This window comes from Misgurnus anguillicaudatus, chromosome 7 (genome assembly GCF_027580225.2).
Source record: "Misgurnus anguillicaudatus chromosome 7, ASM2758022v2, whole genome shotgun sequence".
NCBI lineage: Eukaryota > Metazoa > Chordata > Actinopteri > Cypriniformes > Cobitidae > Misgurnus > Misgurnus anguillicaudatus.
The window spans coordinates 7366446-7383723 of NC_073343.2; the positions used below are offsets into that span (position 1 = coordinate 7366446).

A 17278-nucleotide genomic window follows, 5' to 3' on the forward strand; every position below is an offset into this window, starting at 1 on the left:
TGGTTAGTTAAGTTAACTGAGTATTGTTACACTCGCAAGTCATAAGCATTTTACGATTAAATAAGAGTAATAGTCAACTTTATAATTGTTATATTCTGAAATAAGACGCAGCCTACACATTGAGAAACGGCCACTGTCACGTAACTCTGACTGGAAAAGCTGCCAGACAGCGTCGGAAAACAAAACACCAGCTTTCCTTTGCACCGTTAAATGATTATTAGCACAGAGAATGAATGCTATACCAGCTTGATTTTAACACGTGCTGTATTGGATATGTAGTGTTATATTATGTAACGTTATAGTGTTAAATATTTATAAAAGTTATTTTGGGTTTTTGAAATTGATTGTCGGTGAGCTGTGTGATATTCTAGTCCTTTAGAAAGTTCGAGGCAAAGAGCTGTAATTTTCTTAATAGTCAAGAAATGCATTGATTTACAATATTTATATATTAAGACATTGAACAAAGAGTGTGCATGGAAGTACAATTCTTATGTTTTTTTCCGATTTGTGAGTTTGGTGTGTAAGTCACCAAATCTAACCTTATATTACTTTAATCACCGTCTTCCCTTAATCATAACACCATTTTGAAACGTGTTTCAAAAAACACTATTGCTGCCAATAGCAATTTTTCTTTGTAAATGTGTCCACTAGGGGTCACTCTTTTATAATGAGTGAATAGCCTATAGGTAGGAACCTTCCTTCAGGTGACCGGTGTTGCTGGAGGAAGGTGCACACAGTTTTTGTCCGTTGCACGAGGCCATGCGGTTACCAATGGTTACCAACGGGGTAAATTAAAATAAATGAATACCCTCAGCATTCAAATGGTGAGTGGACATTAAGTAAATGAAATCCTGTTTGCGAAAGAAAGTGTGCGCGTGAATAACATAACCTACACCATCCAGCAACCCTCAGCTGCTTTAGTGCCATACACTGTAAAAAATAAATTGTTGGCTCAATGAAGTATTTTTAACTAGTTCCACAGAAATTTTACGTTCACTCAATTTCTGACTCCAAAGTGTTACCTGGATTGATGTTTTTTAGTTGGCACAAATTTGACTCAAATATAAACAAGTATGTTTGCTCAACTAGCTTTAAAGTTCATTCAACTAAAATGTTTTAATTAGTTGAGTCTTTAAAAACTTACAGCAAAGACTCTGTCAATTAAAATTTAAGTATTTACTCAATGTTTTATGTGTTACTTCAATTAATATTTATTATTTGGACATTTTTATTAAACTTTTTTAAATTATTTATGAAATTTATACTGGTGTTGTTAAAGGTGCCCTTCCTCTGGCGTTTTTATTGTTTTAGACTGTTGTCTGAGGCCTACTCATGATGTTTGCATGATTTTTACATCCAAAAACATCAAAAGCAATAAGTAATAGGCTATTTTGTAACCTGGTTTTGAGGCTGGTTAGAGAAATGATCCGTTTTAATGGGCGGGCTGCATTGACGACTTGGAAGTAAACGCCCACTGCTATTATTGGATAACAGTTTTTGTTCAAACTAACTTTCACTTTAATCTCATGTGTAATCAGTTTAATGTTATGTAAGTGTCTTAAGACACAGTGTCTTTCTTACACACGCATATTTTATCATAAACCCTTTTGACAAACCCTTATTGTAAACCCATGCACAAAACCACACACACACACACACACACACACACACACACACACACACACACACACACACACACACACACGTGTCTTTTATCGTAAACCCTTTCAATGCGCGTGTAGCAGCGCATGCACGCAAACACACACACACAAACGTCTTTTACACAAACCCTTTCGACGCACGTGTAACGAACGCACAAACACACACATGTGTCTTTTATCTCATTCGATGCGTGTGCATCATGAATTCACGTGAATCGCATCCCTTTGAAGAGAAGTCCCGGCCGCAACTCATAGTGAAACAAAGTACTAAAGTGTTTTACTTGCACACACGCGTGCATGTCTTTTATCATAAACCCTTTCAACGTGTGTGCAGCATGAATTCGCGTCCCTCGGAAGAGAAAACACCGGCCACTACAGTGACACATAGTACTAAAGTGCTTTACTCACATAAGCTGCGCCATTCTGTCCGGATCCGCTTTTTAATCGCAGTCTCTCTTCAAATCCAGCGTTCTTCTGAACATCCAAATATGTAGCAACTGTTATGATTCCCTCGTTTAATAGGAATGATGTCTCTCGACAAAAAACAATGGCCCGATTACGGTACGGTTGACGTTTAGCCATCCTTGCTGTAACTTGTTATGAAAACTAACTCAACTACACGTAATATGTGGGTGCGGGCTCAAGTTGAAGAGCTCATGAATATTAATGACCTCGATCAGTTCCACGTCACACTGATAAGGTTTTCAAACTGACCTGATGTCTCCGCTTATTTCTTTTCAGTGGCTAGAGCTGACAGAGGAGGCGGAAGTTAATTTTCACATTCACGACACAACACAAACACACATGGACCTAACACATATCAAAAAATACAAGTAAAAACGGTTTTATGTGGAAGGGCCTCTTTAACAAAATAATGAACTTCAGTCACATAAAAACAAAAGCTTTATTCACTTATCATACAGACTGAACATACAAAATTAAGTCTTTCTAAATAGAAGGCATAAAACAGTCTAAAAAGCACTCCAAAGTCAGTCAGAACATCTGCAGGGCCATTTAGGAGAACTTCTTTCGCCATGTATCCCTCTGGTCTGCCTCTCCACATCATCACCGCTCTGGTTTAATAAACAGAGGAATATAAATACACACACACATACATAAATACATGTTTAATATAATAAAGCTTGACGGTGAAAGACTTTATTCCCTAAAATTGCCAAATTTCCCTCAGACATCACACGTAATTGAATTAAACACTTTTGGGGGGTTTTCTCGGACAGGGCTTATCACTGACTAAAATACTGACATCTCTTAACATATGAGTGCTATTGTTTTGTCTAAAAATGCACGCCAGTATTGTATTTTATAAGGTTTGTTTGTAAAAATGTCCCAATTATAGTTAAGACAGAGTTCTAAACCCTGTCCGCTAAACCAACCCTATATCCAGGCTATCTTAACTAAAATACCTCCACTTTAACACATAACATAACACACCTTTATATAACTTATATCTTTACAAAACGTCGAGTATTTACATCTTTGCTAATTAATATAGTCTATGTCAGGGTGTGGTGGTGGTGGATAGAACCCAAGCGCAGACAGCTCATAACTGAAAGACGTTTATTAAAAAATAAATACCCTCGAGGGGGCAAACAATAGCCTCTTTCACACAGTAATTCTGGTAAATTACCATGAATTTACCAGAATGGATTTACCAGTAAATACAAAAATGTGCTGTTCACACATGTAGTGACGTTCCGTCTTTTTACCAGTAAGACATCATTCACACATCAGTATCAAAATACCGGTAAACTCGCAGAGAAAGCGGAAGTTACCTGTGGCGCGCGGCCGGCGAGCTCCGTCTGTGTCGTATTTGTGAACGGCGGGTTATGACTTAATATCCACGGTCCGTATTTTGTTGTTTTCACATCTGTGGCAAGCGGTCGCGAAGTTGCTCGTGACCAAACAACATTGCGTTAGGCGACGTCAAACTGATGCGCGTTTGCACGTTAGGCTTCACAGATGGTGTGCTAAGGACGTCTGCAATTTGGCAATTAGATGGTAAGCTGTTTTAAACAACTTTGGTGAAGAAATGTGGATGTTAACTTCAGGTGTGCTCGACTTTTAAGCAACATGTGTGTGGAAACGTCCGTAAACAGTCTGGGGGAAACCGCGTCACCTGTATAAAAAACTTTCTGATTGGCCCGCCCGATCTGTCAGCGCGGTCTGACGTCATCTAAATGCCGGTAATGCTATATTTTTCGTTCACACACAGCGCTTACCGGCAAATTGCCGTTAATCTTACAACCTGTCTTACTGGTAAATTGGGAGCACTGATTTACCGGAAAGGTTCTGTTCACACATGACATGTTAACTGCAATTTACCAGTAAATTACCAGTAAAGACTTTATGTGTGAAAGGGACTAATGACAATGACTACAAAATAAACACGACAAGACAAAGCGCACACACGACATGGTATCATTGGATACACAATGAACCGGCACAAGACAAAAGACACAATGGCTTAAATAGGGAAAACTAAACTAGGGAACAATGACAAACAGGTGAAGGGAATAAACCAATCATAAATAATTAACAAGAAAACGAGGGGGCAGGGTCAAGACTAAAAACAGGAGAGCATGCGGTACACAAAACATAAACACAGACCACATGACTCTCCACACAGACACAGAACACGTATACGGGGGTGTCAGGATCCCGGCACCAGAAACAAGACAAAATACACTTAATAACATTCGGGATCCTGACAGTCTAAAATTAATTTTTTTTACAAACACTTACCTGACGTGAACTTGAGGAAACAGCTGATGACTTGTGTCGTTGTGTGAATCAAGTGATTCTGGCTGAAACGTGCGGATTGATCTCAGATTAAATGACCTGTGATCCAAATCCTTCCGAGTTAAGACATTTTAAATTTAAAACACACGCACATACATACACACACACACTCGCGCGAGCGGGTCGCATGCACGCGCGCACACACAAGTTTTATTTAAGATTGTTATGATATTGGGACTATTTCTCCACCCGCTCCTTCAGCTCTGAAGTTCAAATTCGCAGGCAGCCGGGTTATAACAAATGTAAAAGATATGAAACATCACTCAACAGCGATATCAATTAAGTACAATCCTAAAATATGATTTAAAACCTTTCATTGTTAAGTATGAGAAATTAAAATGAATCAAATCACGCCTAAACGCCACAGAGATATCAGAGCCAGCAGTCGATTTCTGATGGGCTAGCCGAGGCGAGGCTGCACTGGGCGGGGTGTGAGTGCTTGAGCGACGGTGATTTTCTGGAGCTCATCTGGAGCTCTTCTCCGTCCGAAAGTGTCCGAGCACATTTTTAAATAGACACTATCTTTATTAACCGACCGCATATTTAAACTTAAGGCACATACATTCACGCCTGAACAACTCTTACGATTACATTTTGTGACCAAATAACAGTAATATTATGAGCATTTTGTTGTCAGGAAACATAGCGTTCATAAATCCACATATTGACCAGATTTGTCTTAATTAGTTGAGTCAACACTAGCCATTCTGAATGTGGACTGGATTTGAAAATAACCATTCATTTAAGTTAATGTTTTCAGGGCTCTAGAGTGCGACCAATTTGGTCGCACATGCGACCTAATTTCTCAATGGTGCGACTTAAAAAAATATCAGGTCGCACTGGTGCAACCCAGGAGTTCGAGGGAAAAAGCCATGGTCCAGACCTACGTGTGTGTACGTTTAAAAATGCGTGTGCGCTCCACTCAAAGAGAGAGAGCGAGAGAGAGCCGCTGATGATACGAGAAGAGGAAAAGAACGATTGACAACTTTTTCGTTAAGAATGTTAAGTTGCCTGATCCGTCCGAAGATCACAACCAATGCTCTGACATCAACCTCCCGTCACATCAGGTCCGAACCCGAAGACGGAATTAGGTAATGAGCCTCTTACAATCGAGTCAGAGCCAAAGCATAATTCTTTTGAAGAAAAATATTTGAACGTAACCCAACAGCAATGTCGCGTTCCGTGCGCCAAATGTATAGAAAAAAGCCAGGAGTCAGGACCGCTGTTTTCTTCATAATCTTATTTCCAAATCTAATCCTATAAACTTTTCGGTGTTTGCTGTATCGCTATCACCGCCCTGCCAGACTGTCTTAAATAGAGAAATAAGTTCATTCCTTGATTTGCGTTGTTGATTCATTTATAAATAATTCCCCCAAGGGTTTAGTTTATGCGCAAAAGGCATTAAAATGAATAGAACGTGATGATTACATCTTTCTTTTGTGAAAAAATAATAAAATAAATAAGCCTACATGAAATGTGTTTAACTTAAATATTAGCAAATTAACAAAACGAATTCAAAAGTAGCCTAGCCTATATGAGTTTATTTATTGTGTGACCCGCTCCAAATCCGATGCAGCACAAAAAACTTTTTTATGCAATCTCATCACGCATTTCATGCCATCACCGGCGCGGGTTTACGCAGGGCAGCGAGAAAAATACATTAAACTTTAAACATTTAACATTCTACTTGAGTTTTTTTGGACATCCCTTTGGAATCACTGCAATCATATCATCAATTTAAAAGGTATAAATATAAGCGCAGCGCTTATGAGTGTTCAAACACTGCTGACCGCTCAGCTGTCAATCTGCCGACCCTCACAAAGTTTCACATTAAATGTTAATATATTTGTCCAGTCATTGTCCTGTGCTTATTTCTGTCAATGTTCTGCATGAAGATCTTTAAAGGTTTCTACTTACTTCACGATTTGCGGTGCGGCCGGTCGCAGTCTTTATGTAAAACGGGCGGGTATGAAATAAATTGATGCTGATGTCGGATAATGGGTCAAGTGTTATTTTAATCGCGCGGATGCGGGTTATCAAACAGGACTGTGCATGACTCGTATAAGGAAAATTATAAAATAGCCTACATGTTTATATTCTGTATTAAACCACCATAACTTGCGGTGTTAAAGGGACAGTTCACCCAAAAATGACAATTCTGTCAGCATTAACTCTCCCTCATTTTGTTACAAACCTGTATAAATGTATTTGTTCTGATAAACACGAAGCAAGATATTTTGAGGAATGTTAATAACCAAACCAAGCATGACCCCCATTCACTTCTAGGAAAAAAAATACTATGGAAGTGAATGGGGCTCATGAATGGTTTGGTTACAAACATTCCTCAAAATATTTTCATTCATGTTTACCAGAACAAAGACATTTATACAGGTTTGTAACAACATCAGAGTGAGTAAATTATGACAGAATTTTCATTTTTGGGTGAACTATAAATCCGATGCAGTCAAAAATGAGGGTGCACCTAACTTTTGTGCTGGTGCACCTAAGAAAAAATGTTAGGCGCACCAGTGCAACCAGTGCAAAAAGTTAGTCTAGAGCCCTGGTTTTAAACACAGATTTATCTAGACATAAAATAATATGTCTTCTCAACTAAGCTCAAACAAGAAAATTGGTTTAACTTATATATTTTTGCCCATCCAACATTTCATTAATTGGATTTTTACAGTGTAGACCCTTTTACTTTTTGTACACAATGATGATGTGGCAGTGTATGCGCGCGCATTTAGGCAACGGAGGTGTGGCAAGAATCAGCAGTGAAGCAACACAGACAGAGAAAGTTATTTTAAGAAGTTGACTTTATCAACTTTTTTAATACATCTACCAGTTTCGTGTACTATAGTGGAGTGGATAGAAGACGTTAGCAGATCCAGTAGCAGTTTTAACATAAAGTGGCATGGCATCTTACGCACAGAAGCCACTGGCACGTGCCATTATGTTTAGTGGCACTTCTGGTTTCCATTGGCTTATACCAGTGGCTCGTCGAGTGGCACTTCCGGTGTCCAGTGGCTCATGCCACTCCGTTTAGTTGCTCGTACACAGTAAAACTTAGGTCTGTTGGATTGAGGCATGTTGCGCTGATAGTCACAGATCGATCATTACAGTTCTGAGCGTAACTTACGCGTGCTGCTGCTATGTTCATTTAATTGTGACACAATGATTTTGTGCGTCCTTTTTGACTCTGGTGTTTCAGGTAACCAAATACATAACATGAATCAAGAGCTATATATATCATCGTGACGCTCGTTCATAAGGGATTGTATGATCATAATATTTAAAATGGAAATGCATTATATTTTGAGTGTTTAATTTAATAAAGCACAGAATTTGTCTGAGCCATGGTCGTGTGAACATTGTGCCTTTCCTTTATATTAATCTGTTTTTGTAAATCTTTTTTTTTAAAGTAGTAGGCCTAATTTAAGTGAGTCTATTAGATATGCACCCTTTAAACGAAAGACGAGATCGAAGTAAAAAAAACCCTGCCCCTCCTTAAAGCATACTGTAGGCAACATTTAGATCTATTGAAATGCATAAAATAAGTGTGTTTGATTTAATCATTTGTAAAGTCTTTCTGTCGGAGCTTACTTAAAATTTTTTTTTTTGCTTTGAAATAATAAAAAAAATATTTAAAACTATTACTAATTCTCACAAATATTGTGAAATAATAATTTGTTTAAATTAACAACCCTTATTTCTTATGGATAACAATCTATATAGACTATATAAAATGTAATTTGGAAGGGCACGTGACGTATCTGCACTGTCAACACCGTGTAAATATCATGTTGTACTTTGCAGAAAAAATATTATAATATTCTGCGAGATTCTTATAAATTACACTTTTTATTAAATACAACACATTGGCACTGGTTACATAAAAACATGCCACTCACAGACTAGATTTTCAGACATTTTGATGCTGGGAAACTGTTTTAATAAACTTTTTGAGTTGCTAACACGTTAGAACAACACCACTTCTGTTGCCTACATGCGCACAGGTTATTTGATCATGTGAGCTGTAAAAGGGTCTATAACTGTAGGTCCCACAAACAAATTTAAGTGTTTATTTGAAGCAGATATGTATGCGCTGATTGTGTAAAAAAACAATTAATCTAACTTCCATATTTTTTGTGCCCCGGTTTCCCCTACCATCACGCGTTGTATCTCTAATTACACAATAATGGATGAATCTGCATTAAGAAAACTAAATTACTATTAAAAGGCTGTTTATGGTTTGTTATTTGCACTGCTATTACTTTCTTTCCTAGTATTTTTGTCTTGTTTTCAGTATAAATGTCAAGATGCATTTTCTTGTAGAGCAAAATTACAAATAAATAAAACTTCCTAAATTAAGCATTTTTTTGATTAGCAAAATTATTTAAGAAAATAAGTCTAGTTTTTTTTTAAGTGAATTTGTGCATGAAACAAGCAAAAAATCTGTTTAGAGAATTTTCATAATTTTTTTTGTGAGTGTTTAAGATTTTTTTTATTTCAAGATTTTTTTCTTTCCCCATTAGTAGATTGTTTTGCTTGTTATAGGCACAAATTCACTTAAATATAATAATTGTATTATTTTGTCTAAAAACTAGATTTGTTTTCTTGAGTAATTTTGCTAATCAAGAAAATGCTTCTTAATTTAGAAAGTTTTAAATATTTGTACTGAAAACGAGACACAAATAGTAAGTAAGCAAGTCATTTGTTGCAGTGTGTCCTAGCCGGTCAAACATATGTGACTGGAAATTAAGCTGCTACAATCAAAGCGAATGGTCACACACTCGCTAGAGTTGAGTATTTTTAACGATACGTATCCCGAGACAAGGCCATGATACGCATCTCGCTACAAGAAAAAGCTCAAGGCTCAAAGGGTTCAAATAGATCATAATGTCAAGATACCTCACTAACTGTTTATAATGTGTTATTTATGTCTAATCTTTCCAGTTGTAAGACAGAGTACCATCTTGTCTGATTCAACTGGTGAGCACGTGACTGGCAGCGGTGCATATGGTGTTCAACGGAGGTTGAACATCTCTGCACCTGCAGCCAGGCGCGTGTGGGAGGATGAGAAGTGGAGCCCAGAAGGTCAGTCACCCATTATTGAAACATCAAATATAATTAATATCAGGGGGGAGATGTTTGTGTACACAGAGTGTTACATTCACGTTTGTACAGCCTGTATTAGTTGATTTAGTTGGTGATGATTTAATAGAATAACATTTAAATCAACTATATGGGCTTACACGTGACTTTGTTTGAATGCGTATTTAATTTTTTAATCCTCCCGGATAAAAAACGTCATAGGCCAGTCGGTCATCTGACTGCTTGCACTGAACTGTGTTATCCATAGTGTAACCAGTTAAGACAAATACATGTACTGTTACACCATTAAAATATATATATATATAGAGAGAGAGAGAGAGAGAGAGAGAGAGAGAGAGAGAGAGAGAGAGAGAGAGAGAGAGAGAGAGAGAGAGAGAGAGAGAGAGAGAGACTTTTTTGGCACCCTCAGATTACAGATTTTCAAATAGTTGTATCTTGGCCAAATATGGGCCTTTCCAGGCTCACATATACACACTATAGAGTAAAATATGTTTGATTTCATTTTTGTTGTTGTTCTTGATTTCCTGTCTTTCCAGTTGTTAGACAGAACACCTTGTCTACATCGGCTCATGGGCTCATGACTGGCAGCAGTGCACGTGGTGTTCAATGGAGGTCGAACATCGCTGCACCTGCAGCCAGTTACACGAGATTTACTCTTCCTGGGGCTATAGAGGAGGAGGAGGAGGAGGAGGAGGAGGAGTGCAGCCCAGAAGGTCAGTCACACCATTATTGACACCTCAAATATAATTAATATCAGGGGGAGTAAATTATGAGATTTTTGTGTACACACAGTATAACATTCACTTTTGTACAGCCTGTATTGGGTGATTTAGTTGATGATGATTTAATAGAATAACATTTAAATTAACTATATGGGCTTATATGTGACTTTGTTTAAATGTTTATTTAATTTTTTTAATCCTCTCGGATGATAAAATGGATAAAAACGTCATAGGCCAATCAGTCATCTGACGGCATGCACTGAACTGTGGTGTCCATATTGTGATCATTTGAGACAGATACATGTTCTGTTACACCCCATTTATATGTGTATGTATGTATGTATGTATGTATGTATGTATAACCCTGTCTTTCCAGTTGGTAGACAAAACACCATCTTGTCTACCTCAGCTCATGGGCTGGTGACTGGCAGCGGTGCACGTGGTGTTCAACAGAGGTTCAACATCTCTAGACCTGCAGCCAGTCACATGAGGTTAGCCGTTCTTGAGGCGATAGAAGAGGAGGATGAGGAGTTGAGCCCAGAAGGTCAGTCACACCATTATATTTACACTTTAAACATAATTAATATCAGAGAGTACATTGAGATTTTTATTTCTGTGTAAACTTTTTCTGTGTAGGATAATTTATGTATGTACTATAGTTTTCACCCTCATAAGCCCAGATTTTCCTGTTTACATAAGAGGTCAGCGGGAGTCAAAATGAACCCAGAAAATAAAAAATGAATACAAAAATATATACATTTTAAATGATAAAAATAATATTTATTTTTTGTTTACTTCCCATCTATACTTTAATGCTGTGATTTGGGCAATATGAAGTACTTTGTACCTGTTTACCACTACATTCCTCAAATACACCATTAGCTTCCCTGTAAAATATGATTTTTTTTAATGAAAAATTCACATAAATTATTATCTAAATTTGATTTAAATTGTTTCTAGATATTGATCTAGATGTTATGTGCTGAATTCGGCCATCTGCTGGTTAGAAAAAACATAAAAGAGTTACAGTTTAGGAAATAAATCATTTTGACCAGCAAATGCCCGTAGAGACCCATTCAGTTTACTGGAACTGGACCATTTTTGACAGAATTTTTACTTTAAAGTGGTTGTGGAAATCAAATTTTACCAACTTATTTATATCAGCTGAAGTACATTTCAAAACATATTTTTTCAAAATACCACATAAACTGTTACTATAGAGTAAAATGTGCTAGAGAAGTTTATCACGTGTATGTCTTTATGTCCACACAGCTCATGGACTCATGGCTGGTAGCGGAGAACGAGACACTCTGTCTGTCTCTTCATCTGCAGCTGATCAAGAGTCTATTGTGTCTTCTGAGGATTCAGAACACAACACAACACACACAATGGGTATGAGCCTCAAATATAATGCAACAAAAATAAATATATTAACTTAGCTTTGGGGAATTTAAGAGACCACTACAAATTTGCTTTTATTTAGCCTATCATTTCTTGTATGGCAGTAATGTCGTTCCAGTGTTTGTTGAAAAAAAGCAGACCTCAGGAGTGATATAATGTCACCCAACAGTAATAAAATATGTAGAAATATGTGCAAGTAAAAAAATACAGAATGAAAACGTTTTGCTCATGCAGAGCAAAATAACTTGCAATAAAACCAACTCTCTGTAGTAATGTAGAGGACATGCTGAAATAGTCGATTTGGCAGATGATCATCATGTTTATAATGTTTAACGCAGATGTTGTTGATGAAAAACTTGCCTAATTTTCTGGAAAGAACTTTTCACTGGTATCTGAAAACTGTTATATGATGATCTGTTTTTTTTTGTCTTTTCTATCATTTAGAACAAAAAACTAAATCACAAAAAAAGGGGAAGAAGGCGGCTATTCGCACTTTCTTCCAAAATACATGGCGAGCTATGAAGAAAGCCTTCTGTGTTTGCCAAAATGAGGATGACTTGGATCCATCTGATCCAACTAATCCTCGGCCAGGCCCGTCCGGCCTGAAGCCATAGGCCCGGAGTGATCATGCCGATCTACTCAAGCAAACGGGCCACCCTGGTTTATTAAATACCTTGGAGGAAACCAACCTCCAGGAAGCGGCTGATCCCAACAATGGTCCATTCGACCGGGAACGAGATGCCCAACCGGATCAGTTTGATAGTCAGCCAGGCCCATCTAGCCTGCAGAGGGCCCGTTACGACAATCGGCAGGATAGTCCCTTCGGACTCGAGCCGGCGGGCTATGAAGAACCAGACTATTGCCTGTTTGGTTCAAGTACCTCGGAAACAACCGAGTTCCAAGAAGCGGCTGATCCCAAAAATGGTCCATTCGACCGGGAACGAGATGCCCAACCGGATCAGTTTGATAGTCAGTCATGCCTTTCTGGCCTGCAGAGGGCCCGTTACGCTATTCGGCAGGATAGTCCCTTCGGACTCGAGCCAGCGGGCTATGAAGAACCAGACTATTGCCTGTTTGGTTCAAGTACCTTGGAAACAACCGAGTTCCAAGAAGCGGCTGATCCCAAAAATGGTCCATTCGACCGGGAACGAGATGCCCAACCGGATCAGTTTGATAGTCAGTCATGCCTTTCTGGCCTGCAGAGGGCCCGTTACGCTATTCGGCAGGATAGTCCCTTCGGACTCGAGCCAGCGGGCTATGAAGGACCAGACTATTGCCAGTCTGGTCCAAGTACCTTGGAGACACCCGAGTCCCAAGAAGCAGCTGATCTTGAACATGGTCCGTTCGACCAGGAGCCAGGTGCTTCGAATGATCATGCTGATCCTCAGCCAGGTCCATCTGGCCTGGGCTTGAGTGATGAGGAAGATTCTCTGTTTGCTAGTGAGTATACTGTTATTATGTCCTGGTTTACTCCATTTGTTTTTATTCACCAGAAAGTATCAGCGTAGGACGTAGTTTTTATAAAGGATATTTTATATATGGTAGTTCTCAACAAGGGTTAAAAAGTTTTATGATGAATTATTCATTACAGTTTTTTTCTTTAATTATAATTAACCGGTAATATTTGAGGTGCTAAGATGCAAAAGTGCCTAAACGCCACCTCCATCAATGATATTATTCGAATGATCTCGCCACATATTATATGTTCATCCAATACTTTCACATCAAATCCACTTAATTATGATCTGTTCAGAAGTAGTTTTTTTCCAGAATTCATTACCAAGAAAACATATCAGACACATTTAGAAATAATTTAGTAATAATAACATTAATATTCTGTATTAAGTTATGTTTGATTACATTGTGATTAATTAAACATTGAAACACAAACATCATATAGTGTCATTATTGTTGATAAATTTGGTCTAGTAATCAACGCCATATTTACATTCACTGGTAAATGTTTAAGAATTTGTTCAATCTTCAGATATAAAGAGTGTATTTATAGTCGTTTATGTCTATGAAACATTAAATATTATTTTGCATTTCCTTTAAAAAAAGATTTTAGCAGTCGAGGAGAATCTGATGAAGATGGAGATGATGAAGATTTCTCAGTAGCAGCACCTTATCCTGTTGACCCTGCTAATGACACACAAGTTGAACCATTTGGATCAAGACCAACTCCTAATTGTGGGTCCACCAGCTATATATATATATATATTATTCTGTCTTGTTTTATACATCTACCGTTTCCATATTCTTTGTTTATCTTTTCAGTCAAAAAAGACAAAAGAAAAAAATTTAAGCATCTCCTATGTTAACAGATTCCTTTTGCATGTTTTTTAGGGTCTTTCACTTCTTGATATGAAGTGTTGCCAAACTGGTTGCTTGGATCAGGGAGAACAGGAAGGATTTTTGCTGCGATTCGTTTATCTGATGGTGAACAGGTAACATTAATATCTATTTATTAAACAATTTGTCCTCTTGTAAACCAATGTCCAATGTTGAGATAAATTACAGACCGTAATGTTAAATATAACTAAATTAACTTTTGCAGGTTGCGGTCAAATGTGTATCAAAAGATAAATATAACAGCCGAAGATCGGTAAGTGGGCAGAATATATATTTAGTTGTTTTGGTGTTTAATTATGACAGCGTAATAACAACGTAACTTTTTTTATCCCTAGCCTGGCTCACGTACACCGGTGCCACAAGAAATCGCTATGATGTTGGAACTGCAACGACACCCTCCCCTGTGCTCTCGCGTGATACGTATGCACGAGTGGTTTGAATTTCCAGATGGATACATCGTCGTTTATGAAATGTTGCCACATCCCTGGATGAGGCTGGACAAATTCTTCGAAAAACGATCGGATCAGCGAGAGAATGATTAGAAACTTATTTCGTCAGTTGGTGTTAGCCGCCAAATATTGTTGGGAGCACAGGGTGTACCGTTTATTTTCTTACCAAGAAAATATAATGGTTAACATCAAGACCATGAAGTAAGCTTTGTGGCTTTGGTGGAGGGCGTTTGGTTCCTGTTAGTTCCTGTGAACCGCAACTGATGGGTAATTAGCCTTTTTGAGTTTCCCAGAAATAAATCCTATTGTCATAATGCAGCCTTGGAATTCGGTGGACCGAATGCCTTTCACTTCAATGTTTTTGATCTGATGACTGTAAATGAAATGCATGAACTGTTTTGCTAAACAGATCCAGAGACTGACAGCAGACCGGCTAGGCAGCTGACCCCTCTCATGGCATTGAGAAGTGTTTTAAACTTCATGGTTAACTACAACGAGACCCATACTGATGGAAATCTCGCTGTATCTGACGGTATGTGAAAAGCACTATTTTATTTAATAAATATAATTTCGTGTACAAAGGCTTTATATTGTATCTTAGTTTCTTAGATTTTAGCCAAATGCATCTTTCTTAAATTGACAGACGATGAGTAAAATCTAGATGATGTATTACAGCAAAACATAGGGGACTGCCTCTGTGTGCTCACTAAGTTGCCTAATCTGTTTCATGTCTTTCGAAACCAGAATGCTGTGAACTCTGCCATCATTTAGCGGTTTATCGTTTCCATGACACATTTGACTGAATCCTAAGACATCCATGGATGGCACAAGATGAATGGTCCTACACAGGCTGGCCAGTCACAAGAATTTCTTTGTGAAGAAAAACACTGATGCTTAAACGCACCAGTCCCAGTGCCATCCGAAATCAAGCCTGATGCTTGGGATTCCAACCTGTTTAACAGATAAATCTGTCATAAATTGAATTTTTGCACTTGAGTTTCAATCCTTACTATCTTTTAGTATTTTAGTATTTAGTAGTGTTTTTAGTTTCTTGTTTATCTTTTGTTAATAAATTCCAACTTTTGTAATTTTTACAACTGTGTCTTCCTTTGGTTGATAATACAGTTAAAGGTTCTACAAGTTAGCCAGAATCTCACAAAACCCTTGAGATAAGGGACATTGCACAGAATCGGTGCCATTTCTGTCCCAATGACATTATAATGCAAAACTAACTCTAAAATACATTTTATTATTAATCAAAGTTTCCTGTATGTTAATCTAACACCACATTTAAGCTGTCATTTAAAACATTAATAAAAACTACTTGGAACACTGAAAAACAGCATTTTATATTCGTCCCTGTTTTTATCTCTGTACTTTACCTTTAAATATAAAGCATACAATTCTTCAGATATCTTTATTTTTTTATGTGGGTCCATATCCCATATTTGCTTTAAATATTTTTTACCATTGGAAAAGTCATATTATTTTAGATAAAATATCCCCAGGATTTCACTCAGTCCTGTTACCCAACACATTTCCCCCCTCTGAAAATCTAGGAATATTCTAGAAGTCAGTTTTTTAAGAGGAAGTGACATCGGTGTGAATTCTGTGGAATGGGTGAATCCTTTAAAATGTATAAATGTCCCAAATGGCACACTCCAGACTTCCTCAGAGTCCACACTTTGATGACATCATGTAGTGCAGTCCTTAGGGACCACGAGGGCAGACAGGAGTCATATTTTGGGGTAAGACTCGAGCGCCTAAGTGTCATGGTTCTGCCATCTTATCCTTTGGTTAATCTAGTCTTGGGGCAGGATCATGACAGGCCAATGTTTTGTGTGGGATCACGTGTTCTTAGTATGGGTTTTACTAGACCACGTGTTCCCGGTGTCTTATCACTTTTACCTCGCTCCCTTGTCACCCTCATAGTTTAATCCATGTCACCTGTTGTATTCATTAGTTCTCCCCTATTTAAGGTCTTTGTGTTTGTTACTCTGTGCCTGTTCATTGTTGTACCATGTGTTGTGTCGTGCCTTGCTTCATCTGTGTGAGTACTTTGTCAGTTTAGTCTAGATTATCCAGTGTTCTGTTATTTTATTGTTCAGTGTTACCTAGTTTAGTGTCCCATACCTGTTTTGGCAATCTGCACCCCACCTCCCCTGCCAATTCCTGGACCGGGACACCACACACAATTTACTTTTGGTTTACTGTACATGTTTTGTTGTATGCTAATGTATGCAACAGTAATATTTGGCCTCATAAATATTTTCTGTTTCTACATTGCATTGGTGTTTCTGGTGTACTTGTTACCCCTCTCAGCAGATTCATTTCACTGTAGAACATTGTATTGAAATGTAGATATAAGCCCATGAAAGACCAAAGAGCTTTAGATTTAGAACAGCAGTGTTTACCTGGTATATTCAAAAATGTATTATTATGAAAGAAGTGTTTGCCATTTGATACAAATGCTTTATTCTGACGTGTTTTTGGCATTTTGAATGCAGTGTTGCATTTTGAAGGAGATGTGAGCTACTTTGCATTTTGTGTGTGCAGTTTTGAGAATTGTGTGTAGAGTTTTGAAAAAAGGAGACTTAGTTTTGAAAACGTGTGTAAGCAATTGGTAAAAACTGTAAGTGTGTTACAATGTACAATAAGCCAACCCAGTGTTAAATAAACATGTATTTTTCTGGATGTTGTGTTTTCCATTTTTTAAGGTAGTGTCTAATGGCTGCTTTGTAGTGTTTCATAGATTTAT

General features: G+C 37.8%; 1 protein-coding gene across 2 annotated transcripts; it reads left to right on the plus strand.

Annotated features, from left to right (window-relative positions):
- The first annotated feature begins 10015 nt into the window (after window positions 1–10015).
- Window positions 10016–17193, plus strand: LOC129417603 (uncharacterized). 2 transcript variants are annotated; one of them, XM_073869341.1, is made up of 9 exons: window positions 10016–10309; window positions 10695–10862; window positions 11591–11710; window positions 13781–13909; window positions 14066–14166; window positions 14277–14324; window positions 14407–14787; window positions 14930–15052; window positions 15265–17193. In XM_073869341.1, exons 1-5 carry the CDS (start codon window positions 10174–10176, stop codon window positions 14080–14082), a joined length of 570 nt encoding a protein of 189 aa, XP_073725442.1. In that variant the 5' UTR covers window positions 10016–10173; the 3' UTR covers window positions 14083–14166; window positions 14277–14324; window positions 14407–14787; window positions 14930–15052; window positions 15265–17193. The 2 variants fall into 2 exon arrangements, with proteins under 2 accessions (XP_073725442.1, XP_073725443.1); XM_073869342.1 differs by having other exon boundaries at window positions 14407–14504.
- Window positions 17194–17278: the final 85 nt, after the last annotated feature.